At 47.1% G+C, this 27,790-nt stretch overlaps 1 protein-coding gene across 5 annotated transcripts in view; it reads left to right on the top strand.

Annotated features, from left to right (window-relative positions):
• The window catches only part of KIF6 (kinesin family member 6), a 297,677-nt gene that overhangs the window by 202,614 nt on the left and 67,273 nt on the right, over nucleotides 1-27,790 (top strand). For all 5 annotated transcript variants that reach the window (XM_031434768.2, XM_064476464.1, XM_031434767.2 and 2 more), the window contains 2 exons: nucleotides 15,204-15,312; nucleotides 23,267-23,322. In XM_031434768.2, coding sequence (XP_031290628.2) covers nucleotides 15,204-15,312; nucleotides 23,267-23,322 — 165 coding nt within the window. The remainder of the gene's footprint in view (nucleotides 1-15,203; nucleotides 15,313-23,266; nucleotides 23,323-27,790) is intronic.

Below are 27,790 nucleotides of genomic sequence, written 5' to 3'. Positions count from 1 at the left end.
TGCATCTGTTCTGAAATGTATTTTCCTGATCATTTGCTTTCTGTGCCATTTTTACTATTTATTTTGTTGCTTGGCTCACACTGGGCCTGAGCTTGACTTTGGCCCATACGTCTGGAAAGCTCGTTCTCCTTCCACACATCCTGCTCTTTTAATAAAACGGTTCCTTTTTTTTATATACAAACTGGCTGATCACAGCATTTGGTAACAGGCAAAACACTGATAATTTGCTTAAAATGAGTCACTTTTGCACCAGACTGGGAGCCCCGTGACTCATAATTACAAGTTCAAAGACTGGCTGTTTGTAACAAGAGGAAGCCCAGCCAGAGGGGCTTTCAGCCCCCTCACTCTCTGCATTCTTTAGATCCAGAGAGCAGATTACTGCCCAGGGCAACCCAAAGCTCATTAGTGAACCAGTGAAATGAAAGGCAGCTTCTTGGTCTTGGGCAGAGAGGACAGTCTTTCTCCCCAGCCATGTGAGCTACAAACAGTTAACCAGGTCCTAGAGCATCTGCCAGTGAACATTTTCCACCACAGATGAATGCCAGTCCAAGAAGCTTTTAAGCAAATCAAATGTGGATTCTTCTTCATCATGCTACTTAACTGTTAGCACCCTTTCCTTCCCCCTCCTCTTCCTGCCATGGGAGCAGATGGCCACCATCAGGGCCCCATGCTCTTGGCATCGTTTTCCACAATCCAGTTCTGCTTCTGGCTTAAAGGAAAGACAGGATAAAAAATTAAAAATAAAAAACAAAAAACTGAGCAGTGAGGGAAGAAGTCAGACAAAAGCCATTACTGCAAGTACTGAGTGAAAAGCTGCTCACGTGTTGCTACCATGTGAAGAGACACGGCAAAGAGCAGAGGATAAACACTAGTAGGAGCCGCGAGGCCAGCAGGGTGTGGAGCCAATCTGTGGTTTCCCCGGATGCCTCAAAAGTGAGGAGCCCCCCAACCTCCACCCACCCCAGACACCCCTGGAGTTCAGGAAAGGGAAAAACGATGCTGGTGGGCATGTCTCGTGTGTGTACCACCCCATACAAATATGCACCAGCCCCGCAAGGTGTACCAGCATCACCAGCCCAGCACCCCTTACAAAGAGTCCCTGCCCGGATCAGGTCTGATGGAGGAGAGCATGGCACAGCAGAGAGATTACAGCCGCACCTGCGGAAGTGGAGGGACCTTGATCTGCAGGAGAAACTCTGCTGGAAAGACCCAGAGGACATAAGGAGATATGATTTGAGCTGTTTTACAAATTCAGTTATCATTTAAATGAGGAGAGCATTTAAATCTGACACTAAAAGGCGTGCCTTTGAGAATTTTGCTTACCATCAGCCATCAGCCAAGGCCTTGAAATGCCTTCCTTGGAGTTTTTTGTCAACATCAGCACCCATTAATTATCTTACACGCAACAAAATGTTTTTATTACTACAGGTCTGAGAACTCAAATGCTGGTGCAAAAGCAAACTCTCCAGTCCCAGGGCGGGGGTTTACATGGAGCCCTCTCGGTGCGTTAGACCCCAGCCCACCTCTTACCACCCCAGGTGCTTTCCTACCTACTTGTACAAGTTGAGGGAGAGAAACAAGCATCTATAAAAGGCCTACTGTGAACAAGTCACAGTGTTGCATTCTTTCTGTATTTCAGTCCCTTTTAATCCTCCAAACAAGCCTAGGGAGTGGGCACAACTAGCCTCATTTTATGGCTAATAAACTGAGGCTACCGCATCTTTGCAAGCTACTGAATGAAAAGAGGCTTCCTTTGTACTGACTGTCAGACAAACCATGAGCCGCGTAGCACCGCTTGGTGACCAGTCACTTAAGACCCTTCCTTCTCAGCTACCCACCGTCTGTCAGCTCATCTCAAGAGGTTAGGTTCTTCCTTTTTGACAGAATACTTTACTGACCACCTAATATGTGCCAGACACAGTTAAGTTCATGCCACACTTTCCAGAACCCTCTTTCAGTTACACTTTCATCAACTGGAATGTTCTGCACACATTTAACAACTTAATCTTTCCCTTTTCAGACACATGTTTGCTCCCTGACCCGGTCCTTCTGGGATGCAGGACCCTTAACATCCCATCCCCACAGCCACCTCCCGCCTCCACCGAACACACGCACAGTGGACCTTACACGGATAATTATTTCCACCTCAAACAGGAAAACTAAGGAACAGAGGAATTAAGTAACTCATTCATCAAGATTGTACCCTAGTAGGGTCCCTTTTGACAGCTCTTGTTTCTTCAGGCACTGCTGAGAACTGCTGTCAGGGAGTAAACTGGCTTTCTAGAAAGCAAGAACTTTAATTCAGAAACTCCCTCGAGGAAGCTAGCCTACAGAAACAATACAAAATGCCTTTGTGCAAATACCACGTCCTCAGAGAGACATTCCTCTCATCCCCAGAAGGAAAATAGCCTTCCCCGTCATTCTCTCTCTCTATCCCCTTACCTGGCAGTATTTCTCCTCATAGAGCTCATTAGCGGGATGGATTTATCTGCTCCCCTTGTCGGTTCACCCTCAGGAGAATGTGCGCTCTCCAAGGAGACAGGCCTTTGTTCCCCAACTCCAAGAACAGTAACTGGGTATATACAGTGGGCACTCAGTAAATACTTGTTATATTAAGTAAGTAAGTAATTCATTAAATGTAAAATAAAATTTATACACCAAGATGCTCACTGCAGCATTATTTACATAGTATATATAAGATAATGTACAAGTCCAATATTAGGGAATAGACTCTAATGGTGAAATATTATACAAGCGTAAAAGATAATATTCGTGAAGAATTTAATGACTTAGAAAAAAAGGTTATGAGGTAATTTAAAGTGAAGTAAGCAGGCTACAAAATGGTATATATACAGTATCACCTTAACTATGTAGTAAAACAAAGCATAGGAAAAACAGAGGTGGAGGGATTATGAGTGACTTTTTTTCTGCTTCTTTATACCATTCTTTATTTCCCACAGCTCTGGCCATGGGCAAGCGCTACCTTGATAATTAAGAAAGGTAATGTTCTTACCTCATTAGGCAAAGATATGGAGGTTTACATCTTTAGGACTTGCCTTCAGCAACAACTATATTCCTCTCTGAATCCCCATAGGATAATGCATCTATGAAAGAAAAATTCCTCAAAACCCTTCCTGAATGGCTTAATTCCAGTGGTTCATACTGGCAGATTACTTCTCCCTGTTGAGGGTGCACAAATGCCAGGCACAGGCATTAACTCAGGGACCCTCTAGCAGTCTGAAATGATGCTGGACATCCCTAAAGATTCTCATTTCTCTGCCTTAGAAATGGAAGGTCTTGCCAGGAGAGGGAATGAGAGCGGTTCCCTCAGCCCCCTGCCCCCTGCCCCCCACCACTTACAGGTGGGGTGTAGTTTGGCTCCCTTTAGAAATAATGATTTCTAGGTTTAATATACAGAAAATAAAATTAAAAACCAAACTAACAACCACAGAAGTGAAAACTAAGTGAGAGAGAGACAGCAGAAGAGTGAGGTGAGGAGGTTACCAGGGGATGGGTTAGCCATAGCTTGTGGGAGCTCCCCCAGGCAGGTCCCTGGAAAAGAAAGGTCATTTGAAGCACTGTGACTGTGGGTGCAAAGAGGAGACAGCGCCAACCTGGGAGTCACGGCCTTCACAGGAAGCAGGTTGGTCGGGCTCAACGTGGAAGGAAGTATGTGTGTGCAAAGCTGGTATCTACTGGGGGACCTGTTTCCAATAGGACTGTGGCTTCTCTCTTCCCTCCTCCCTCCCTCCCTCATCTGCTTCCTCCCTTCCTTCTTTTCTTCTTTCCTTTCCAGCACCAGAGAAGGAGCCGTGAGCAAGACAGATACACCTATGTGGAGATTTCATTCTACACCGTACATGTAGTTTCAGATGGTGACATGCTAGGAAGGCTACAAAACAAAATGAACAGGGTAGGAAACAGTTGGGGTGGGTTGAGGACCAAAGTAAGTAACGTGTGAGTTAAGAAATGAATGAGGAGTTGACAGTCATAAAGGTTCAATGAAAGAACATTCCAGACAAAAGGAAGAAACAACAAGCCCAGAGGTAGGAATACTGACATATCTGAGGAGAGAAGGCCAGTGAGCCAAGAAGGCAAAGGGGACATGAGTGAGGCGTGAGCAGGGAGACATGTAGGCAGAGACCAGATGCTGTGAGGCCTGCCAGGCTGAGGAGTTTGGGGTTTGTTCAGGGGCCACAGGAAGCCACTAGAAACTCTAAAGCAGAGGATTGACATGTTTGTGTTCCTAGAAACCTACTCAGGTTGTTCTGTGGGGAAGATACTGCGGGAGAGCAAGATGGACACTAGCAAAGCAGTTAGGAGACTGTCCAGGTGCACAGGTGGTGCCTCAGGTCGGGATGAAGAGAGGCCAGGGGAAGCAAAGAGATGTGAGGCATATTTTGAAGAATAGCTGACAGGGCCTGCTGGTGGAGCTGGTATGGGAACTGAGGAAGCATGGAAGAGTCCTAGGATTTTTGTTCCTCTTCCAGAGAAGAGAGAGGAAGTTGCTCGGGCAAGAGAGAAGGGAAAAGATGCTAAGATGGTGGCTGCTTGTTCTGTTGTTACCAGTGGAAAAGCCTGGACTGCAGGCGAATCCACCAGCTCCAACTCCTCTGACCCATAACATTCATGCAGTGCGAGCTAGAACCACCAGTAGATGTGGTGTCAGGATGGTGAGGAAGCCCCTGTCCCGTGGCATTTATTTCCTCAATGAGGCGAGGCTGTTACTGTGGAGCGAGCCTGGCTGGTGGATTCAGGAGGCACAGAACCCAGAAGCAGTGGAGCCAGCCTGACAGTTTAAACCATGCCCTCTCCCTCCATCGCTAAACCATAATTTGCTACCTCCTTAAAAATTCTCCTACTGTGTTAAAGTAATTCTTGCCCTCGAAACAGCTTGCTGTGCGTAGGTTTTTAGATGACTCACTATTACTTATGATGATAATAATGACCCATTTTTACACTTTCACTTTTTATAGGGTAGTCCATATTTCTTCATTCACTCTGGCAGAGACTCAAATAAATGATTCATAGCTGCCATATTCAGGGTTTTCTTTATTTTTATTGTAAAATTTAGACAGAGAAAACTGCACTGGAGGTGTATGTACAGTTTAACAAATAACGCTTTTAAGAAAAGCAAGTTAACCAGAGATACCTCATCCTTCCTCACTCATTCAGTTGACACACGTTGTTTGGAGCATCTCCTGCGTTCCAGGCGTGGAGCTTGGAGCTGGGGCTTCAGATGGCACATTCACTTGTCTTTCGGAACTCCTGGCCTGAGGGGTGGGCAGGTGAAATAGCCATGGAAATGCATCACTGCAGAAGGTATTCAGTAGTTTTACCAGGGAGGTATGCAGCAAGTGCTACCCCCTCTTATTAACCCTTCACAATAACATTGAGAGACCGGAGTTCTATTAGCTTCATCTTATAGATGAGAAGGCTGAGACACAGAGCCATTTAAATGGCAGACCCTGTGAGGAGGGTACAGCTCAGTGGTAAAGCACATGCTTAGTTAGCATGCACGAGATCCTGGGTTCAATCCCCAGTACCTCCGTTAAAAAATAATAATAATTAATTAATTAATTAAATGGCAGACCCCAAGTCAGACAACTAGACAGTGAAGCCAGCATTCAAACCCATGTCTTCTGACACCAGATCCTAGTTCCTTTTTTCCAACCACTGGACCAGAGTAGCACTGAGGTTACACTGCTGGAGGTTACACTGCTGGAAGTATTATCTGCTGGAGCAGATAATACTTCCTCAATCTTCTGAGGGAGGGAGGGTTGCCTGACAAGCCAGTCGAAGACCCCAGTGGCCCTCGGCCTGGGAATGCCCTGGGCAGGCAGGGAACTTGTTAAGAGTTTGGTGTCAGGCCCTAGAGGTCACTTGGGCCCAAATTTCCCCATAGCCGAAGGAAAGCCCCGGGGTGCTCCCAGTCAGTCTCCACCAGGCTCTTCAGCAGCTCCTCCCCACCCCTGTGCCTCAGCTCTTCTGTTCCCTACACAGGGAACGATGGTGACCTCCTTTCTTCCAGTTCCTGCTCCTCCGTTCCTCTAAAACCTGCCCCAGGAAGGTTGTTCTTTGAGAAGTCCCTGTGCAGTCATGCCCCTCCTTTTGCTTCCTTGCGATCGTCCCCACTGTCTATACCACATTATCTCGCCGTCGGTGCACTGTCTCTGAGTGCTCTCCTGCTTTATAATGTAAGCTTTGACCTGGCCATTTCCCCAGAGCTTTATATCATGAGGTCAAGGGAAGTGGTTCCTTTATTTCTCTGGAACTAGCCCTGGAAGAGGGCTGTCAATAGCGTCGACACTTAGGACTTGTGACCAGATGGTCTGCTTCACCAATTGACTCACTGCCTGAGTGAACAAACAGATGTTTCATTTCAACAATGAAATGCTTTCCAGAGAAGCAGCCGTTAAGAGCCAGAGAGGTCAAAGGGAAAATGATGGCCTCCCAGACCCTTTTCACCTCTTTTTCACAACTGTTGCTCATTTGGGGTGGGAGGTTATTCCTGCTGGAGTCCACACTCTGAGAACTGGGACCCTGACCCTTCTCTTCCCTGCACTGTCCTCCCTGCTTCAGGCCAACAGAACCATCTTAAGCACGTGCTCCTATGGTGGAGACCTTTCTGAGCACAAGCTCTGTAGAGAGTGGGGAGAGAGAACTGCTTAACTGGAGCTGCCACGGTGGGCTAACTGGCAAAGTCCTCATGGCCAGAGTCAAGGCTTCATTCCAAGTCGCCCAGGTCCCCCTTACCTCTTATCCTTACCCCACCCCCAAGGTTCCCCTTCACCAAGATCTCCAGCTCATCCTGGCCACTTAGCACAGTGGGCTAAAGATCTCCAGTTCTTCTGAGCTGCCATCTGCACTCATGGTTTCCAGTCCACATTCCAACTCACAGCCTTCCAAAACCGTCTTTTCCTCTTTACCATCTCTGACTCCTGAGCCCATAGGTCTGACCTCAGTGGTTTGCCGGTATTTATGAGATCATTTCTACTTGGCAAATGATTTACATTTAGGAACACAATATGCAAAAGGAAGGTTTTGGAGTGAGACAAACCTGCAGTCGAGTTATGGCTTTGCCATTTTACTCACTTTTGTCTTGGGTCACTTTTAACTTCTTTCAACCTCAGTTGCCTTACCTGTAAAATAGGCCCAATATTTCCTAGCTGACAGGGTCACTGTATGTAATCCCCCTAACACAGAGTTCTCAGTAAGTATTAGCTCCCTTCCCAATAGAATTATTGTGAAGGCTGAGTTAATATTTATGAAATATGAAACAGTGCCTGTCACATAGAAGACATACACAAAAAATAATTTTCCCCTTCCTTTTATCCCCCAAAGAATGAACACTAGTATATCTAAACTCAGTTTGCCTTATACTTACTTCCAAGCCAAGGAATTAAGAATTTTATCTAAATCCACATGCATTTCAAGGAAGGGGCATTTTTGCCACTAGGCTAGAATGTAATTCTTTACTTCTCTTTTTTAAATGTATCAAAAGAAAATTTGAGACTAGAGTGGAATTCGTTCCTAATTTAGGCATTGATAGAAAACTTGCCTCATTTTCAGACAACAGGACCTAGAACACTGTTTCTGCCTGTGTCCCCAAAGCACAGGCTGATGTGAGAACCAGACTCACCAAGAACCCTGTTAACCCTGGCCCTTAGAAGTGTTCAAGACATGTCAAACTCAGGGAATCCAGTATTTTTCAGATTCCACAGAATGTGGAGTCTCTTTCTAAGCTGAAGAGGAATGCTACCTTTCTTTTCAGTGAGCCTTGCAGTCAACTGCCCTTAAACCCACAAAGGGCTAGAACACACATGTCCTTCCACTCAGATTCCTAGGATTGGTCCCAGTATCAGTCATGGAATTAGACACCAGGGCCCTTTTAGAGCTGCCACATCCATGGACTGAAATCGATGGAAAAGACCCCCCAGGTCCAGGTCAGCCTGGCAGCAGGACCACAGTGTGCTGTCTTATTTAATGGAAATATTGCTGGTCTCCAGATTCCTGAGCGAACTCCAAAATGCAGAAATGCCAACATGACCCAGACTGCTCTCCAGGCTCCAGGCCTGTATCTGCCCATGGGTTTCTGTAAGCAAGCCACATGGGCGCTTTGTCCCAAATGAGAACACTCACAAAATAAAGACCCAGAGGTGCTGGGTTAGGAAAATAACCATTTTCTACAGAAGACCTTCAGGACCCTTGTTTGAAGGCTTTTGTTCCTACTGGAAATGGGCAGCGACCCTCAAGTAGCTGTTACTCTTTCAGGGGCTCCAAGCCTGTCCGCCGGGTTGGAACGTGGGGCCTGCTTCACCTGCTCAGGCTCACATCCCGGGCACAGCTGCATCAGGAGGGCAATTCAGACACGGTTACCAAGACAAAAAGGAAACACAGCCCCTGCTGAGCACTGCCCCTTCATTCCGTCCAGCCTGCCTATTCTGTGCTGCTGGGCCTGGCAGGGTTGCCTGCCGGTAGGATGTGTGATTTCTGGCACCAAAAGTCAGGAACCCATTTGATTTATTTAGATGCGGTGCCACCGTTGGGTGGGTCTCCTAAGGTTTCTGTGGCTTTCCACTTCGGATTTTCCCTTCACTCCACTCCCTAGAGCCCCTGCCAAGCCTGCCATGCTTCAGCCTGGTCCAAGCCAGCCCTAAGAATCTACTAATTAAAGGTTCTCCTTTGACATCTTTCATGTGGCAATTTACGAAACTCTAAGGCAGGTCCTAATCTGAGGACTTTAGCCCAGGTGTTATGATCTGGTTTGAACATAGGCTTTTGACCCCAAAGCTTTGGGGCACCAATCTATTTCAGAAGTTATCAATCAAAACAGAGAAGTAGGTTGGGCAAGTGCCCTTGGTCACCCCAAAAGATCTACTCTTTGGGCTTCACATCTGCAGTCACTTTGGCCGTGGCTATGTGGTTTTGTCTTCCCCTCATCCTCAGATTCCATCCCCAGCTGTACCCGCCCAGCAACCCCTCAAATTGTAGATGAGCTGCTCCTGGCCCTTAAAGTAAACAGAGCCATGGCACATGGCACTGCTTCCTGTGGTGACTCCATCCCCCTGGCGCTGGGGAGACATGGACAGAGGGCTCCTTGGCATCTCCCCCCAGATGCTGCTCCCTGGGGAAGAGCACCTGCAGATCAGCCCCTCAGGTGATGGAACTAGGCAGCTATTTTCCCCCAAAGCCCGGGAATGATGAAAGTAACAGCGGCTGTCATTTAATTGGGTAGTAATCTGGGAGCCATCCATTGCAGGAAGAGCTTCTCTGCCAGGGATGATTGACTGGGAGAGGCTGTCTGAAAAACCAGGCTGAAAACCCAGTGCTATAATTAGTTTCCCCAGCAAGGGATGCTGTGATTGGTTAGCTATGTCTTCCGTGGGTGTGAGGAAGGAAGGTCGGAACACAGGGGCTACCTCTGTGCCATCCCTGTCTTTTATGTACCTTCCAAAAATCTCCTCCCTAAATGGCAGCATCCTCCCCACAGTGTGGGGGAGGACAGTAATGACAGTACCCCAGATGTCCTTTCTAATCTTTCCGGGAAATGGTCCACCCTTTGGCACCTCCCCATCTCATGAATTCATTCAGCCTGGCATCAAAGGACCCTTTGCTGCCCATGCTAGAAGCTGCTGACTTGTCCTTCCCCCTGGAGTTTCTGGCTATAGCCTTCATTTCCTCTCCATGGGACATCCTTGTCCAGGCATCACTCCCAGGAATGCTGGACCACTGACCTTTCCCTTGGTCCTCATATCTCTGCTGACCTTTATGTTTCATGCTACCTTGAGAGGTGATCCCTTCCTCTCATCTAAATTCTTCATTCCTTTCCCTCCCATTGGTCCATTCACTTTAACTTCTGCACACACTAAGGGATGGAATTCTCTTCTGGTTATTTACGGGCGGATACTTTTGTGTATTTCACCTAAGTCAACATTTACTGAGAAATTTCGGTGTGCATAAAACTTACATCAGATACCGTACAAAAACACACTCTGTCCCCACCTGTTGCTTCTCATTACTGTGTGCACTTCCATGTTCTGCATACCATAGGTAGTCATCATACCACGATATCAAAGCCATTACCTCACCTTCGGTTTCAAAAGCTTCTGCTACCAAGCCACGGACAATGTAATCATCCCCCGGCGTCCAGCTTCCTCCCTGCCTCAGCCCCGAGCATCCCCTCCCAGCTCTGAGTCTTCTCATGTCTTTAGTCCCAAACTCCCTCTTCCCTTGGAATCCACCCCATCTCTCATTTGTCCTCATTCCCTTTTGGTCTTTTTTTCTCTCCTTCCTTCTTCAGTTGGAGGGAACTGAGGCACCACATAAATAAATGTCTTTCCCAAAGAAAATATATTTTTGGCTCTGACTAGAAAATCATTTTCCAGCATGAATAACACAACTCTCCATCATTTTACCCTGTCAATTTTTAAGCAATAGCTTAAGCAGCAGTAGGTTGTTCGGGGGCAGCCAGGAAAATGAGCCCTGGCCCAGGAGCCTCAGACTACCGGAAATCAGACAGCAGGCCCAAACGCAGCGGCATAAACTCTCCACTTCCTCTGTTTTTCCTTTCCATTTGGTTTCCATGGTACCCTGTGTTGGGGGCGGGGAGAGCTTCCAAAAGTATTGATTTTTAGGAAAATAAGGAACCAAATTTCAGGATGGCAAAAAAAAAAAAAAAAAGCATTAAGAAATGCATAAGGGACCAGTCCCTAATAACTCCAGATGCCTGGCATTGTCAGAAACCCAACTCCAAGGCTGTTTTTGAGGGCACCTCGTTGACTGCCATTTTTTCTTTACTAGGCATCAAAACCCAGAAGAGGTTGCACCTTCAGGACTTGGAAATATTTTCCATCCAACTCAACCCAGAATTGCAATGTCGTGTTTCAGGGACGGAGACTGAGAAACTCCTCTCCTTTAGTGTTTTCTGGGGGTTTGGAGGTTTTGTTTTTTGCCTTGTTTTGTTTGAAATTGTATACTACCCTGTGATGTTTTATTTGCTCTCCTTTAGGTTTTAAGCAGTCCTGTGATTCAGCAAGCCAGCAGGCTTCTCTGAGTCATCTGCATTTTCTGGGTTTCAACGCTGGGACTTATGATTGAAATTCACTAGAAGGAAACAAGCAAGGGCTAGAAACGGGCATGGCAAGCAGGAATGGCCAAAGCTGATGGGCAATTGAGTCTGACAGACCAAACAATGTTGGGAAGAAGGCACAGTTGATCTTCCGTTTCAAGCTCAGATCCCCCCGATTCTGGCACCAGCCTGAGACACCATCTTATGTCTCATCTTTGCAGGACCTTTTAGCTAATTGTCAGCAAATCACGAAATTTTTCTTAGCTAGCCCTAAAGTGGATGCCTTCAAGAGTATTTGCATTTTTATGAAAGCTTCTTGGAGTTGGAATTCATCTCTGTTGGTAACATGTAGTGGGGAGAAGATGGTGTTGGATTTCTAAAATCACACCGTCCAGTGGACAGGCCCAGCCAATAGCATGATGGTGGGGGGAGGAGGTGCAATGGGTTCACGCATCTCCTCCCCCATCGCATCACATGTGCTGTAGCAAAAGGAACAACGTTCATCTCATGGGTAAATCTGTTCCCACAGGTCATTGGGAGGCCCACCCCCTGCCATCTCCATCAGGTATACTTTTCCCAGGCAAAACTGATCTAAGAGCAGGTCTACCTTCCTCTAAAACCTGCCCAATTTTTACCCCTTTATAACCATTTCTTTAACTAAGTCTCCATTTCCTCCTCTGCAAAATGAAATTATGACCAGGGATCATGGAGAAGTTTAACTGGAATAATATGTAACAAAGCACTTGGTAGAGCACTTAGCATAGGGTCTGCAAGAATTTCGTTTCTGAGTCACAAAAAGGTCATTCCTATCAGGTAGCAGAACCATGCATATTAATCCAGTTGCCCTTTTAATCCACTCTCCTCTGGCCCCTCCACCTAGTATCTTCCACTTCTCCACCTGGCAAATGCTGCTTCATCCTCAGAATCCTTCCCTGTCTCCCAACAGAGCTGGCCCTCCCCCTGTTTCCCAGAGCTGGACACATGCCTCCCTTACAACAACCAGCAACTGCTTTGTAATTATCTGTTTACTTTTCCTTCTCCCTCACCTAGACTTTGAACTCTTTAAGGGCAAGGATCAACGCCATGATCTTCTTGTTCAAGTTTATATCTCTGTCACATGCCCAACACAGTACCTAAGATGAACAAATACTTGTCGAGAGAATAAATATATCGATGATAATCTCATTAGCAAGATGAGCGTTCAGTCACTGGTGCTTCGTGGCTCCTGCTCTTTTCAGTGCACGTGACCTGTGCTCAGAGGCAGGAGCTCGTCGGACAAGAAGGCTGTTTTCTAAATCCTGAGAGGGAAAAGGAAGTGGAGATATCTCTTCAGGAAGTAAAAAGGTGCTCGTTAACTTTGTGGCTGGGCCCAAGCTGGAGTGAGAACTGGTATGTCAGCACAGTCCCCAAGGGGCTGGACGTGGGCTGAAGCAGCAGAATGGGGATGGCCAAGAGTGGGACTGAGATGGAGTCTGGGGTCACACACTGCTGCTGCCTGTGGAGTCCTTTCTGTGTGCCCCTCTCTGGGGACCCACGGCCTCACCCGCCCTGTGGCAGCCCTGCAGCCCCACAAGGCTTCCAGGCCTGGCTTTGCCTCTTTGCCATCAGTCTGTGAGCATCATGGCTACCTCACCTGGGCCTCCCTGAGCAGACACTTAGGCAGACATGATGGCTGCCGAGACTACAGCCATCATGCTAATGTCCATCCGTCTGAGGTCATCACCATCAAAGAGCTCCAGTTCTAGAATCTTTCTCCACTGTGGCCGGAGGAAGAGCAATCCCATGTTCCTGATGATGAGCCCGTGGCACTGTAGGACCCACGTGCCTTTTAAATCACTAAGAATATGAAATACTTCCAGTATGACTACCCCATAATGTGTACTTTACTAAACTTCAAGTCTCTGAAAATTAGTGATTTGTGCAGAGTATGTGGCAGCGCTGGCCCCCAATCTCTTAGCAAGACCTTCAAAATTCTCTGCAGAATTACCCCATACTACCCTCCTGGGCTTTTATCTACTCTGGGCAGGTGCCCCATGTCCCTTCTCTCCCACCACCCAGGCCCCTCCTCAGCTCAGAGAAGACCCAGTGGGGTTTTCAACCGATGATAAGTTCTTCCAGGACCTACACTGCATCAATGCTACTGGCATGGAAAACCTCCACACGGCCTCTCCACCCAGCTGTCCGCTTGGGCTGTCAGCTCTAAAGGAAAGCAGAGCCTGGGAGAGAAAACCCTTCTCCTTCACTGCGGCTTTTTGGACAACACTTCACCCTGCCCCTCCCCCTGCTGGCCCTGGTTGGTGGAAGCCCTCTCATCACCTCTGTGGGAGGCAATCTGGGGATCCCACAGGCAGGCAGGTCCAGTGTAGTCTCCGTGGACCCTCCGTCTCCCCCAGCCTTAGTCCAGAGAGACTCATTCCTCTGTCCCCTGTGGTTAAAATAAATCATAAATATGATCAATTATAAAAATGATGCAGTAGAAGGCATACGTGGTCAGAGCTGGAGGGGAAAGGTGGGGGAAAGGTGTGGAATGTGTCCTTTGGCTCCTGGCAGGCTCTGCTGGACGAAGTGCACTATGCTTAACGTCTCTCTTGCATCAGGGCTTGTCTTTCCGAGCATCGCCCAAACCCACTCCCAGGCCCACTCGACTTGAGAGTGTGCGGGGCAGATGTGGAGACAGAACTGAGACCTGCCCATTTGCTTCTGATTGGAAAAGGGTGGGGTGTCTTGGTGTGCCTCACCATTCAGACATTCTTCATGATGCTATTTTTATCAACAGTAATCATTAAATTGGTATCAGATGGGCTGGTCCTGTTCCTCAGCCCGGGGCTGCGTGATGGGACCCAGTGAGTTTTTTCCAGGCAAAAGGGGATGTGGTGTGAGCCTCATTGAATGCATCTCTGGAACCCCAGGCCTCATCACAAACCCCTCTAGCCCTGGACTGTGTTCCTATGGCAATGAGAGCAAGGCTCCTCATTACTCCTGTTTCATTCCTGACCTGCTTCATTTAATAGACATACATTGAGCACCTTCTAAATGCCAGACATTGAACAGGACACTGGGAACTCTCAAAAAATATTATCTCTACCTCCTGAGAAACATGCATTTCACGAGAAGGGGTTGTCGTGTGAAGTGACAGCATCTCTTGGGCTGTGCATGGTACAGAGGTGTTGCTCCAAACCTAGTGGAGGGAGGAGTCGTTTAAGTCTGGGCCTCACAGAAAGCTCCATGGAGGTGGTAACACTCAGCCAGGGCTTCAAAGATAGAGTTAAGTGGCTGAAAACATAGGAAAGGGCACCAAGGGCAGAGGCATTAAAAAAAATGGCTCCACGGATCATCCAAAATCCATCTGTGAATTCAGTTCTCACCAAGGGAGCCCCGGGCCACCCCTGCACAGAGCCTCCCCCTGGGAGGCAGCCAGAAAGAGGACCTCAGTGCAGGAGTGCCACCAGCTGGCTCCGGGGCCCTGGCCGTTCTGAGTCTGGTGTCAGAGTTTGGCCCCTGAACGGGACCCAGCAGCGAGGGTTGGCCTGTCATGGGTTCAGGGATTCAGGATGTTGAAGTTAGATGTGGGTGCTGTGATTGAGAACCTAACTCCTGAGTGAGAACTGAGGCCTCTCACTAGACACAGGAAACCAGGATGTGTCGTTACATGGAGACTAAGAGCAGAGTTTTCTAGATTCAGAATCTTTCAGTCGGGATTATACTTCTTTTAACTGAATGCATGGAAATTCAGGGTGAAATTGAACAGAAAACCAAAGTGGGCATAACAGGAAAACGGGGAGAGATGTGGTACGGAATGATGGCACAAAGTGCTTTTGCAGATGTTGCCAGCAATCCAGGGCTTGGCGCTCTGGTTTTCATTTCCTCTGCCCAGACCTTCCAAACCCCGCCCCCGCCAGTCACATGGAGGCCCCGGCACAGGCCCGCAGGCTGCCAAGGTGTCCCGGAAGGGCCTCCTCCTCTGGCTGGTGGCCAGCTGGAGGAGCCTGGGGCCACCTGTCTGGTCAGGAGGCTCTCTGCTGTGGGCCTCTGGAGCCAGGGCTGGCTTTCTTTGTGGTCTGACTAAAGTGACAATGAAATTAATGGGATCCTGATGCTATGACTGAGGCCATTTCCCTGTGTCTCCAAACAGGAGTGAGAGAGGAAATGTCGTTAGGACGCCAGGAAGCTTTTGAAATTTTCAAGAGAGACCACGCTGACAGCGTTACCATTGAAGACAACAAACAGATTCTGAAGCAGAGGTAAGGCTGGCTCAGAGAGCAGCTGGTACTCCATGGCTTAGCCGGGCCGGCCTGGAGAGGACTTGCTACTCTGTCCTCCCTAATCTGCCCAACCTGATCTCTGAAAGAAAGGCACAGCGGATATGCAGTCTCATGGTGAGTTACGTCCTGCCTGGTCCAGTTCTCCTCCATATGTTAAGCCCCATCACCCTAGTCGGGTGAGCCACGTTAGAACAGGGGCTGTTACTGACAGCCCTGTGTGTGCAGTTCTCACATCTTACATTCATATGTTCATTCTCATCAGCCTGTGACTCTCTTGCTATTTCACTGCTCCAGAGGCAAGGGGAAAAAGTCTACAAACCAAATGACAAGTCTTAGAACTCGAGGCCCTCCAGCTGCTCTGGAGAGCAGTCCTGCTCTTCTGGGTCAAAGGAAGTGTACACACACACATCCTGCGACCAGAGGCCACTGGGGTGTCCTCCAGGCTGAAGGCAGAACAGGCAGCACTTCCTGCTGACCAGCTGTCTAGCAAGCCCGTGTCCCAGACCCTCTAGAAAAACAGTAGTGGTACATCGTTTGTTCCAGCTAAACCGTGAATTCAATGCATGTCCTCAAACCGTAGCAAACAGAAAGACTGCTGGATGTGTGGGCCTAGAGTTCACGAGAGAGAGTTCTAGACTATAAATGCCCAGATGTCATCCATGACTCTAGAGCTTACACAGTACATATTCAAAAACTCTTTGTTGAACCAAAATGAGATACAGGTTTGAGAGTCATATGTTTATAAATGCTTCAAGGAAACGTGAGAGGGGACGAGCTCCCTCAGGAGAACACGTGGGAGTACAAGGGCTGGGAGGCCTGAACCACAGGGAAAGCTTTAAAGGAAAGTAGGGGGCAGGGAGAAGGGTGGCCGTGAGCGAGACCGAGAAGGAGAGACAGAAGAGCAGGAGAAGCCGAACGCGGGCTATGAGTGAGCAGATGAATGAAACAAGGAGCGGGGAGCAAATCAAGTGAACCTAGTGGAAGCTGAGGACTCTGTCCCTGGGAGAATGGAATATACACCTCTACACAAATTTTAGCCTATGAAGCCAGGGGATTCACAGACCTCATGCTTCTCTGTGTATAAGCCATGGGTTTTCAGTAGAGTCTGGTGGACGTGTTGGGGCAGGACACCTTGTCTGTCTGAAGATAAGCATATCAAGTCAGATGACAGCTGCCTCGTCCAGCAGCTTCCAAAGAGCCCTCAGCTGTGTCCGTACCTGAGGCTTCGTAGCTTAGACCAGCACCTCATAACCCTGGCTTCATATTAAAATAACCCACTAGAAGCTACCAAAGCCTGGGTCTGACTCCCCAGATATTCTAATTGAATGAGGTAGAGCCTGAGCTTCCATTTGTTTCAATATTCCAACATGCAACTAGGTTTGAAAACCACTGGCTTAAAGAGACACCTTGCCCAGAGACCTTGAGATCCAGAACCTCGAGGGAAGAGCCTCAAAACTCCACAGGTTAAGGTGACTCTCTTGCACACTCAAGTTTAAGAACCACTGGCTTAGAAAGAACATAATACTTAATCTTCCTTGTTCTTGAATTGGTGTGGCTCCTGGTTCGGGTTTGTACCCTTGAGTTTAGGTCCGTTTCCAGCCAGGATGGGTGGCAGGGATGAGGATGCTGTGGTCTTTGGAAGCCTTCTAATACAGAGCTCACTTCAGACAGTAGAGTTCTGACAGCCCATAGGACAAATGGGCTTCTGGGTTTAAACATATCTAAGCCACACAGGATGAGCTGGTAATCATGGAGGTCTCATCTTCCTTATGGCCATAAAGCCAGGGAATTAATGAAACTTGCACAAAACTTCCCCCTAGAAAGAGGTTTTCCCAGCAGTAAATCAGTCTTTTCAAATCAAATGAAAAGTCAGGAGACCAGCCCACATTTTAAAAATGTCTACATCTGTTTAATGTTACCAAATATTAAAGGAATATTTGGTACTGGGGAGCGTAAGCCAGGACCTACTCTTCTCAGGATTAGAACCTTTGTTTGCATTCAGGGAGAGTATTCAGATATTACATGCTCATAACTGCTTATGGCAGAAGACAAAGAGAAATGTTTTTATATGAAAACAAATAACTACAACAAGTGCTCCTATAGTGACATCAAAATAAAGCCTGACTTCCATGCCTCCATCACTTTAGGAAACAGTCTGCAGTGACCCTGATCCTAGCACACATTTGTTCCCACTCCCTCTAAAGACCAGGAGCACCATGTGGACCATCTGTGGGAAGATTGACCCGTCTTAGGAATACAGACACGCACCAGAGGGGTGACATTGAATCACTGTTTCCTAACTCTGCTTCTTCTTAGAAAGTCTCACCTTTCTAATAGCCCTCAGCCACCAGGACCCACCGGCCTGGACTCACATTTTATTTCCTACTTCTCACATCAAGTAACTAACTCTGCTGTCTGATGGCTCTGATGTTGAGTCATCATGCTAGAAAAGTCCACGAAAGAGGGGCTGAGGATTAATTACCTCCACACTTGAGCCTTGGGCCAGCTCAGCTTCTAAGCCCAAATATAGGGATTCCTGGCAGCCCAGATCCCTCCTAATTCCCTCAGCTCCCCCAGAGTGCAGGAGTTGATTTAGAGTTGCAGGAGGGGGGATCAACGGCTCATACATCAGTGCTACTTAAGAGAAGGAATTCCTTCCCCTTTTCGCCTGCATCCTTTGCTGCCCCACAGGGATTTCCAGCATCTCTCAGCTCTGGCCCCCGGTCTGGGGAAAGTTGTGCTGCCTGCCTGTGACAACAGAAACAAGATGTTGGCACATTAAGAGGATATTTGCCCTTTGGTGAACTAGGGCACATGAGCCAATTCTTACGCCGGATTTTTCAATAGAAGACAATTCAAGTAGAAATACAATTCAGAATCACTGCCTTTTTCAGACATGACTCGTCCTTATAGTACATAATAATGTGAAGAGAGGCTGGAAGCGCCACGCTTGGCAAATTCCAGGGCCCTGGCACCACACAGCTAACTTTCTTTTGTGGCAGCTCTTTCCTACAAACTGAATCCCCTGTCACAGAGTCCCATTAAATAACAAAAGAATAAATAAATGGGGAGATTAGCTGCAATTGGAAATGAAGGCGTTGATAATGTGAACTAAACCGAGCAAAGCCCCCTTCCACTCAGCTGGATCCTTCAGACAGAGAATAGAGCAACAATGTAACACCAATGGGAAAACTGGAGAGGGAGTGGCAAGAAATCTCGTGGCACCATCTGGAAATAACGACCATGCCCTGGTTCCTATTAGATTGCAATTTTAACCTTTATTATTTTTCTCTTCTGTTTTTTGGTATTTACATCTTGTCTCCTGAACCAGAATTATGAACTCTGAGAGCAGAGATTAGGTTAGAATCTTCTCAACCTCCCCACGGTTTTTAAAACAGTGCTGGCCACAAAAATGCTACTCAAAAAACACCTCTTTTTTTTTTTGCTTGAGAATGACAATTTGAAATTGACTTTGAGAAATCTTAGCAACCAAGCAAACTGCGTGAGAACACACCCTAGAAGTAGGAGGACGTGGGGAAGCAACCGCTCAGGAGGAGATGAGAGCGGGCAGGCATCTTGATGGGGGAGCCAATACAGAAGGGATGTCGACATTTTTAAAAAGTGTAAAGGAAAATGAAAGATGGGTCTTCATCACAATGTGACAGAGGCAGCCAAGGTACCCTGTCAGGGGCCAGGTCTTTCTGATGCGGAAGGGTATTGGATGTCCACTCTATGAATAATCAACATATTGAGTTAATTGTCCAAGACAAGAAGACCAGGAAAGACTGAAATATGGGGAAGAGCCCAAAGGCAGGTAGCATGAATGCAGGGGACCAGGTAGGCAGTCTCTGAAGTGGTCTGAGGGAGAGACAGCAACTCCTTCTCAGGGCAGAGTCGGGTGAAGCTTGGTTGGGGATTAGGGTGGGTACTGAGGACGCAGAATGGGCGAGGTCCCAGGACTGAGTGCAGGGGCTAAGGGAGAGGGGCAGGGGATAGTGTGCAGGTTACTGGCGTGAGCACATGGGTGAGTCGGCGCCGTGAAGTGAGAGGAGGAAGGATGGGAGGAAGGTAGGGAGATCTTCAGGGGAGGTCATCAACTCTGCTCTGGACACAATGGATGTTAGTTATCTGCAGAGCATCAAATAGGCAGCTGGATAGTGAGGGGAAGGAAATAAAGCAGGACCAAGATGGAGATGTGGGAGGTGTCTGTGGAGATGGCAGATAAAGGCACTGGCATGAATGGAATGTGTAGAGAGAATAGGTGAAGTGAGGAGAGAGCCTAAGACAAGACCCTGACAATGACCAACATCTGAGGAACAGGCTGCAGAAGAGGAGCTCAAAAGGGAGACTGAGAAGCAGCAGCTGAGAAGAGAGGGGTGAAACAAGGAGACAAGTGATGTGCCGTGGGAGGCAGTGGAAGAGAACTGGCAGGGTCGGGAGAGGATGGGGAGAGACGAGAGTTAAAATCAAATTGGCCAAGTGTTGACAATTAATGAAATACAATGGTGGGTATGTGAGAGTTCATTCTATTATTCTCTCTATTTTGTTTTCCCTGTGCGGACAGAGCCACACACGGTGCCTGGCGCATGGTGGGTGCTGTTGGGTGGGTGAAGGTTGGATGTCCCAGGAGCCAGGCTTGTGAAGGGACAGCCAGGACACTTCTCCCTTCCAAACCCAGGCCTTGCCCCAAGGTGGATATTTCTCTGTGCAGATGAACAGAGCAGCCGGTCAGCCCCCACACTTGGACTGCCCCCAGCCCTGCCGCACTCCCCAGATTGAGCCATGCAGTGCGAGTCCCCAATAGAAATGCATGGGCACCAGGATTAGTAGACCCTTGGGGGCTCACAAGGGTCCTGATTGAGTCTTGGAGCCTTCCCCCATCCCTCCTCCAGGTGCAGCCTCCTCCACAGCCAGCAGTGGCCTAGGAGGCTGTCCAGGAGGGCAGTGCGGCTTCAACCACCTGGGACATCAGTTGTTCCTCTGAGCCATGTCCCTAATTGGAATGTGCCCCTTTTCAAGCTCAGGACTCAGGAGGCTCCCCATCCAGGAGATCAGAACTTAGGCTGGGGCAGGAGGAAGGGGAGGGCATGGGCTGAGGGAGATGGGCTGGGAGGTGTGGAGCTGCGGGCGGGCAGGGAAGAGGGGCAGAGGTGCGGGGCTTCTCTCTCATCTCTCCCGCGCCCTCTACCCGCCACCCTTTCTCCCTCAGGGCTAGGCTTCCTTAGGCAAGAGTTTGTCTTGACAACCAGAAATCAGGAAAACACGTGGGTGGGGTGGCCTGGAGTGGTGACAGCCACAGAGTGAAGGGAAAATGGTCTCACTGAGACGGGACAGCCCTCAGCCCACACCTCTTCAGTGGGAAAGCCCTTTTTAGCTCAGCCTTGGCTGCAGAGGAGAGACTGGAACAGCTCGTGGCTTCCCCCGCAGTGTCTGCCAGCCCTGGGGCAGGGCAGCTCTTGAGAGCGCGTTGACCACAGCACTGGGCAGCTCCCCTGCCATTTTTCTGCCTTCCCCAGCACATCTGGGCACCGCGGCGCTGCGGGAGGGGCTCCATCGCAGGCCTGTCGGGCTTCTCTGAGCAGTGGAGACGGCCCACCCTGCTGGCAGGATCTCCCCTCTCTAGCTCTGCTCTAGTTTCCTCTAGCATTGACATGAATTTCAGCAGCTTTGCAGCCTTGCTCTTGTATTTTCCTTATTCCCAAGAATCTAAAGCTTCCAGAACTCTATGGAGCAGGCAGTAAAAGGGGTCATTCACTGAGCAATGAAGGACTATCAAACCCCTTGAAATCCTAGGTACTGGGGATGGACAGTGACCATCAAACAATTAGAGTCCCCCACTTGGCAGAACCTAAAGTATGAAGAAGGCATGAAGCCACTCATCTGAGTGGCCTGGATCAACCTCAGATTCTGTCTACCGAATAGACAAAGGTCAGCGTGAGCCCCCGGAGCCCAGCACTGTGACCTGCGTGTGATAGGAATGTTTGCTGAACTGAATTCAGTCTGAGTGGCATCCGAAGGGATTGCACTGCTCTCTGCAAGGTGACAAGCCCCAGCTGAAGAGAGGGTATGCATGATCTGCCATGAGCCTGAACACCCTTAATAAGGAGCCAGGGATGGAGTCCCAAGAAATCTAAAACTGAGAGAAAATTTAGCCCCCTTCCCTGGAAACTTCCTGTCTGCAGTCACACGCCAAGCAGACACATTCGGAAAATAGCAGTGACATAATTCACACTTCTTTTCCACCAAGCCCAGAGCATTCATGGCACTCTGGCCTTTGCTTATGTTGTTCCCCTGCCTAGAATGCCTTCTTCTCCCTACTTCTTCTAACAAAACCCTATGCAACTGAAGCATTTATGGAGGAAACAATATAAACATCTGGGTTGTGACAATGAATGTATGTATGTTCATGTATAACTGAAAAATTGTGCTCTACATTGGAATTTAACACAGCATTGTAAAATGACTGTAACTCAATAAAAAAATGTTTTAAAAAAGTATATATAACATCTGGGATTTACTGGGACCAAGAAAGATTGGGGGGTTTGGGAGAGGGGAAGAGAGGAGATAGTTAAAATCAAATCGGCCAAGTGTTGACAATTAATGAAATAGCATGGTGGGTATGTGAGGGTTCATCCTATTATTCTATTTTGTGAATTTTGGGGAATTACCATAATAAAAAGCTTTCTAAAAGCTCTATGCATCCATAAAACCAGCTCAATCCCACCTTGTGCGTGAAGCTCTCCCAACGACTCCCCACTCGTGGACAGGCCCCTCCCAGGTCAAACTCGACTCACATGGGCAGTGTTCTCCACAATAGCACAGTGATTTACTGTAACCGTATATTATGTATTTGTTTCATAGCTTTTCATGTGCCTCTTAAATTTTGTGGCAAAAAGAAGGAAAAGCAACTAACACTTCCTAAGGGCCCACTGTGCGTCGGGGACAGGACTGTGTGTTTTTCATAGAGGCCACTTCCTACATCTCTTCTCCAGCACAAAGTTGGGTCTCAGGGTTGTCACGAATACCTTTTGGAAAATATAGAGTACTCATTAAGTAAACATCAACACAACCATCTGCTGGACTAGTAGGCAGCCAGCTAAGATAATGGAGAAGTTTTTAATAATGCAGGAAAAGGACTTAAAATGCTAAGTGAAAAAAAAAATCAAATCACAAAATCAGGTATACGGTCTGATCTTAACCCTATACAAACTGGATAGAAAAAAGACTGGATGGATCTCAAAATGTGCTTACTTCTGGATAGAGGATAATTAGCAATTCTTTTTCTTGTTTTTATATTTTCAAAATGTGGTTTAACATCATATATAACATGAGTAAGAAAACTTTTTCTGGAAAAAGCCACATAGTAAATGTGTTCGGCTTTGCGGGACATATCGTCTCTGTCCCATCCACATAGCTCCTCCCATAGCTGTGTGAAAGCGGCTGCACACAGTCAGCAGATGAGTGCGGCTGTGTCCCAGATACGACTTCCTTTACAGAATCTGTCTCATGACCAGCCACAGTTTACTGATCAAAAAAAAAAAAAAATCAGAAAAAAAAAAGGTCCTTTAAGGATTCTCTGACTATAAGATCTTGGTACTATGATTAACAGCACAGTACAGAAGGCTTACAGCCGTGCTTTATTCCAGAACGACTGTATCATAAAACGCTAAAAATCAAACCTCACAAGTCAGAGAATATGAGAAAGATATTCTCTGCTAGAGAGACAAGCGAAAGTTCACGATACCAGTAATTAATGCAAATTTATCTCTACTTTTAAGCCTAATATATTTCATTTATTTACATTTTCTTTTATGTCTTTCAGTGAAGTTTTATAATATTTTAGAGACCTCTTGGAAATCTCTTATTTTTAAAGCATAATTTAGAGTGAACAGAGAAGTTAAGCCCTCATTTCTCTTTTTTTTTACCCCTCTAGATTTTCTGAAGCAAAGGCCCTGGGAGAAAGCATAAATGAAGCAAGAAGTAAAATTGGTAAGCAGATGATATTCTGTGAGCCTCTTTCACAGGCCATTTTCCTGGTGAAAATCAGGTCATGATGTGCCTCCAAATAGCCGGGAGGGTGAACTTTAGGAGCACTCTGCCCAGGATGCTGCTTTGAGAGCCCCTCTCCTTGGAAGTCTGTCATCTCTCCTACCATCCATCAGAAAAACCACTTTCTTTTGTCTAGAACTTGAACTTTTCCTCCTCATGCAGGCCTGTGTCCTAGCATCCCAATGAGGAAGCTTTGCTTTTCCCAGGCTGTTTTCCAGCAATAGCTCAACCAGTCGTTAACTGCAATTACAGCGACATTTCACATGTTCAAGTGCAGGGGGACACTTCTACACCTCCCAGAGATTATACTTCGCATTTTTGGCCCAGATGCACATTTTTCAGCACCTCAGTAAGCCAGTAAGAGGATGAGAAGCAAAAAGGAGTCCTTGTGCCTTCCCAGGGCATGGGCTGCCCAGCAGGGCTCTCCCACTTAGGTGAGCAGCCCTGGAAAGTTGAGGTTAAGGCAAGAGGCAAACTCGATAAAAGTATTTCTCAGACCTTTGTTAAAGTGAGAGGAAAATGTTTCTTTCCCCCCAAGCTAGAGGACACACAGAAACCTGTCTCCCAGGCTGGGGCAGCTTCACAGAGGTGTCCCTTGTGGCTTTGTCTCTGTGCTGGGGAAGGCAGGAGTTACCTGGTCACAGCCGTGTCCCTCTTGTCCTCACCTTTCTCCCCTCATAAGTGAGGGCAGGACAGAAGCCACTATGAATGTCTCTTCTGGCTCTTCCTAGAGTATAGAAGCTCACAGCAGCCTCAGGTAATTTTGCTTGGGGAAACGGGAGCGCCACGTTCTCTCCCGTGGCCTGAACAGAAAGAACTGAGGCCGCCAGGCCCTGAGCCATGCCCAGCACCAGGTCAAGAATCTCTAGAGTCTCAGAGGTTCTTGACCTAAGGTCTGGGATCTTGGATGGGGGAAAAAATGCACCTTTATTTTCACTAACCTCTAAGTGCAGTTTAGCACTACCGCCAACGATGAATGTTGGCAGCAGACCGCAGGAGAAGTAGCAGCACCTGTCACCAGTGGAAATTACAGACATTTTCATTTCACAGCACAGTTGGCAGACATCATAAAATATCTTTTATACTCATCAGTACTTCAAAATTACAGTAGTTATTAGACTCGCCAGTAGATCTTATTATTTAATGCATTTATATAAAAAGCACAGAAATATTACTATATCACAAAAAAATTTTTAGAATTTTGATAACTATTTCAGTATAGTTGGTTTCTCTTAAAATCCTGTGTAAAACTCCTTTCTTGGCCTGAATTCCCAAGACCCCTAAAATACATGAAAAAAATTAGGGGTCAGGAGTGTGTGTATTTTTCCAGAGATTAATATCCATAGGTGATCTGATTCTCAGAGGGGTCAAGTGACCCAAACCAATAAGGAGGGAAGGGGAAGCAGGTTTCCGTGGGTCCAGAGCTGACAGGTCAGAGCCTTCTGACTTGAAGGATCTAATGGTCTGTTTTCATCCTTGGGGAGAAAAGAGGGTAACACCTTTTCTGAACTGTTTCTCCCTAGAAAGTGATATAAAGTTTTTGCTCTTGAAAAATAACTCTCTAAACCAAAACAAAACTGTTCCCACACTAATTAAATAGATTAATGGTGGAAGGCACCAATGGCTTATACAAATAGACTTAGTTTTTCACTCTGAGTACAATGGGTTGTTGTCACAAATAATTCTAAATTCGCCGTCATTTTGGTGCATACGTTGTTGCATAGTTTTGGATCCATACGTTGACGGATCGAATTTGCCACATTCTTGGGATTAGGCCACTAGGAGGCTGCACTCCAGCTGCTCAGGTTGTGCCCTGCCCAGAGCAGGGGTGGGGGTTGTGGGGACTGGAATGGTCTCCCAGAGAGGATGTCTGTAATTCACGCACCAAGGGTCTGGATAGACTAGAAGAGGCCCTGGGCAAGCAGACCTTTGTTTTTTTCTGAATAATAATAAGTAGGGTTCATACCAACGCTGAGATTCAAACATTTATTGCTAACAAGAAAGTGGCTGCTAGTTCAGTGGTGCAAATAAAACCAATGTCACTCTTACTTCACTTCATGCAAATAGTAGACAAAGACCCATCTCCTGGCCACCCATCATTCAAATGTGCTCTCCATTCAGGGGCACCCAGGTGAGGGGATCGCTGAGGCTCAGCCCCACTACTCAACCAGCCACTCAGACGGTGCTTGGCCATGGGGAGTAGCCACCCCATCACTGCATCTCAGGCAGGAGGTTAAGATTAAGGAGGTGCAAGGTGGAGCACATATTTAAAATTTCTGAGGCAACCTTGAAGGAAACTGGTTTCAAGAGTTTTGTGACATTACTGAGTGTGTTTTTCCTGGGGAGAAATTAAGTCAAGTGGAATTTTTGTTCCCCAAACAAGTACTTTAGTGAATCTAAGGGTCAGGAGGTGGGAGCATGGCACAGATATACCATGCTATGCGTGGGATGGTGACTCAGCTCTGCTCCCAGACTGAGCCACATCGTGCCTCCAGACCCCAGGGCGGGAGGGAGATGCTATGGCACGCACGTGTGCTTGCCCAGCAGAGAGGAAGTGGAAGCTGTATTTGTGAATTACACATCAACCAGTCCATATGCTTTGAGTTCAGGCTGCCACTGTCTTCTCAGGCAATTTGATTTTTCTCTGATAATTGTGATCTAGAGCTGTCACTTGAATTTCATTTTTAAAAACCCCTCAAGGCTATTTATTCGGGAGTGACCAGATAATATCTGATTTTTACATTGCATCTTCAGTCAACCAAATCTTCTATATTATTTCCTTTTCTTACAACAAGCCAGCCCAAACTAGGTAGATGAAATTCTTGCCACAGACTCCTTTTTTGTTCTCTGTACATTGTTTACATCAATCCTAATGTTGAAACAAGTTGAAATTAGGAAGAACTAAGCAATTCAGAATCTATGTGAAAAATAATGAAGTCTTTGTTTTGGAAGAGAGAACCATGTTCATTGCATTTGCCTGTCCTGTACACAATAGCATTTAGGCTGTCTTCTGTCACATGGGGTATTTTTTAGACACGTTCACAGATCCCCCTACCTCCATTCATCTTACCTCTAAAAGTGCCACTGAGCCCAAACTGTGGGAAAAGAAATAGACTGCCTCAGGGGCAGTGGCAGAAACTGGGCCATTTTTCACTTATGGGAATCCTGACGTTGGTTTTCCTACATCAGTGTTCTACCCCGGCAGCATTGTCTTTTGCAGCAAAGGACGATGAATGGCCGTTCTTTGGCGCAAAGCCCCCTCAACCAGTCCAGGAGCCAGACGCTTGGGGGGCAGGTGAAAGAGTCTGATGAACACATCCTGGCAGCTCTTCATCCTCCGCAGACCCCTCCAGGCGTCAGCAAAAACACAGGACACAGGACGCCACACAGAAGGCTTTTCACCACAGAGCCCGGCAGTGACCACTTCAGAACTCACAGGAAGTGTAATAGAAGTGGCTGTTAGTGAGCGGTAAAGAAAAAAACCCAAACACTAGACAAGCTAACAGAGCATTCTGGAAGTCTTATTTCTCCTACTCCACATTCAAAGAAGGACACACCCACCCCCCACAACCCACCATTTGAACTGTACCCTTTTAAGAGATGTTTCTCTCGTACATTTGGGATTTGAGAAAATCATGACTCGGATCTGGGTCTCTATCAGAAGAATACATGGGGCCATTTTTCAGTTTTGTGCTTTTTCTGTACTTTAATCTTCTGCTGAGGTTTACTTCCAGACCTACCTCGTGCACGTTGGCTTCTAGTATCTTACCCTGCATAAGGGAAAGACCACACGCAGATCATCTTGCTAGGCTGTGGAGACTAGAATCAGTATATCCGTTTGTTACTCTGCTGTCACCCACACCAGTTTCATTGAGCACTGACTGTGCCGCGCTGAGAACTTGACACACATTCTGTCACTTAACCTTCGCAGAGAAGAGCCGTTACCTCGAAAGGGGTGTGGCCATATGTCATAGATTTTAACATACATAAACTTTACAATCTCAACACCTCTGAAATCAGGAAACATTTGACCATCCACTTGGCCATGTTTTTGCATTTTAAAAATCTCTGTAATGAGAATGAGTCTTACAACTGATGTAGTCTAGATTCTATGAGATATAGTATTATTGTTATTTTGCAGATTTTTTAAAAAATGAAGTTTCAAGGAGGTTGCCTACTAACTGGCCAAGTTGGAATCAAAATCCATTTCTGTCCAACTCCATGGCTTTTAAATACAATATACTGCCTCCATAAATTCAGGTTTATCTGACTCTGCAATTTTATTCTGAGTTTAATATTTCTCTAGGCTGTTACTCAGTTTTCCCTTTATCTGATGTGCCCAACAAAAGGCTCAGACTAGACCCTAGCTCATGCACACATAGCCCAAGAAGATGAAAAGGGTCTTTGT

The sequence above is a fragment of the Camelus dromedarius genome, chromosome 19 (genome assembly GCF_036321535.1).
Source record: "Camelus dromedarius isolate mCamDro1 chromosome 19, mCamDro1.pat, whole genome shotgun sequence".
Classification (NCBI taxonomy): domain Eukaryota; kingdom Metazoa; phylum Chordata; class Mammalia; order Artiodactyla; family Camelidae; genus Camelus; species Camelus dromedarius.
This window is presented reverse-complemented; position numbering and strand designations above follow the sequence as displayed.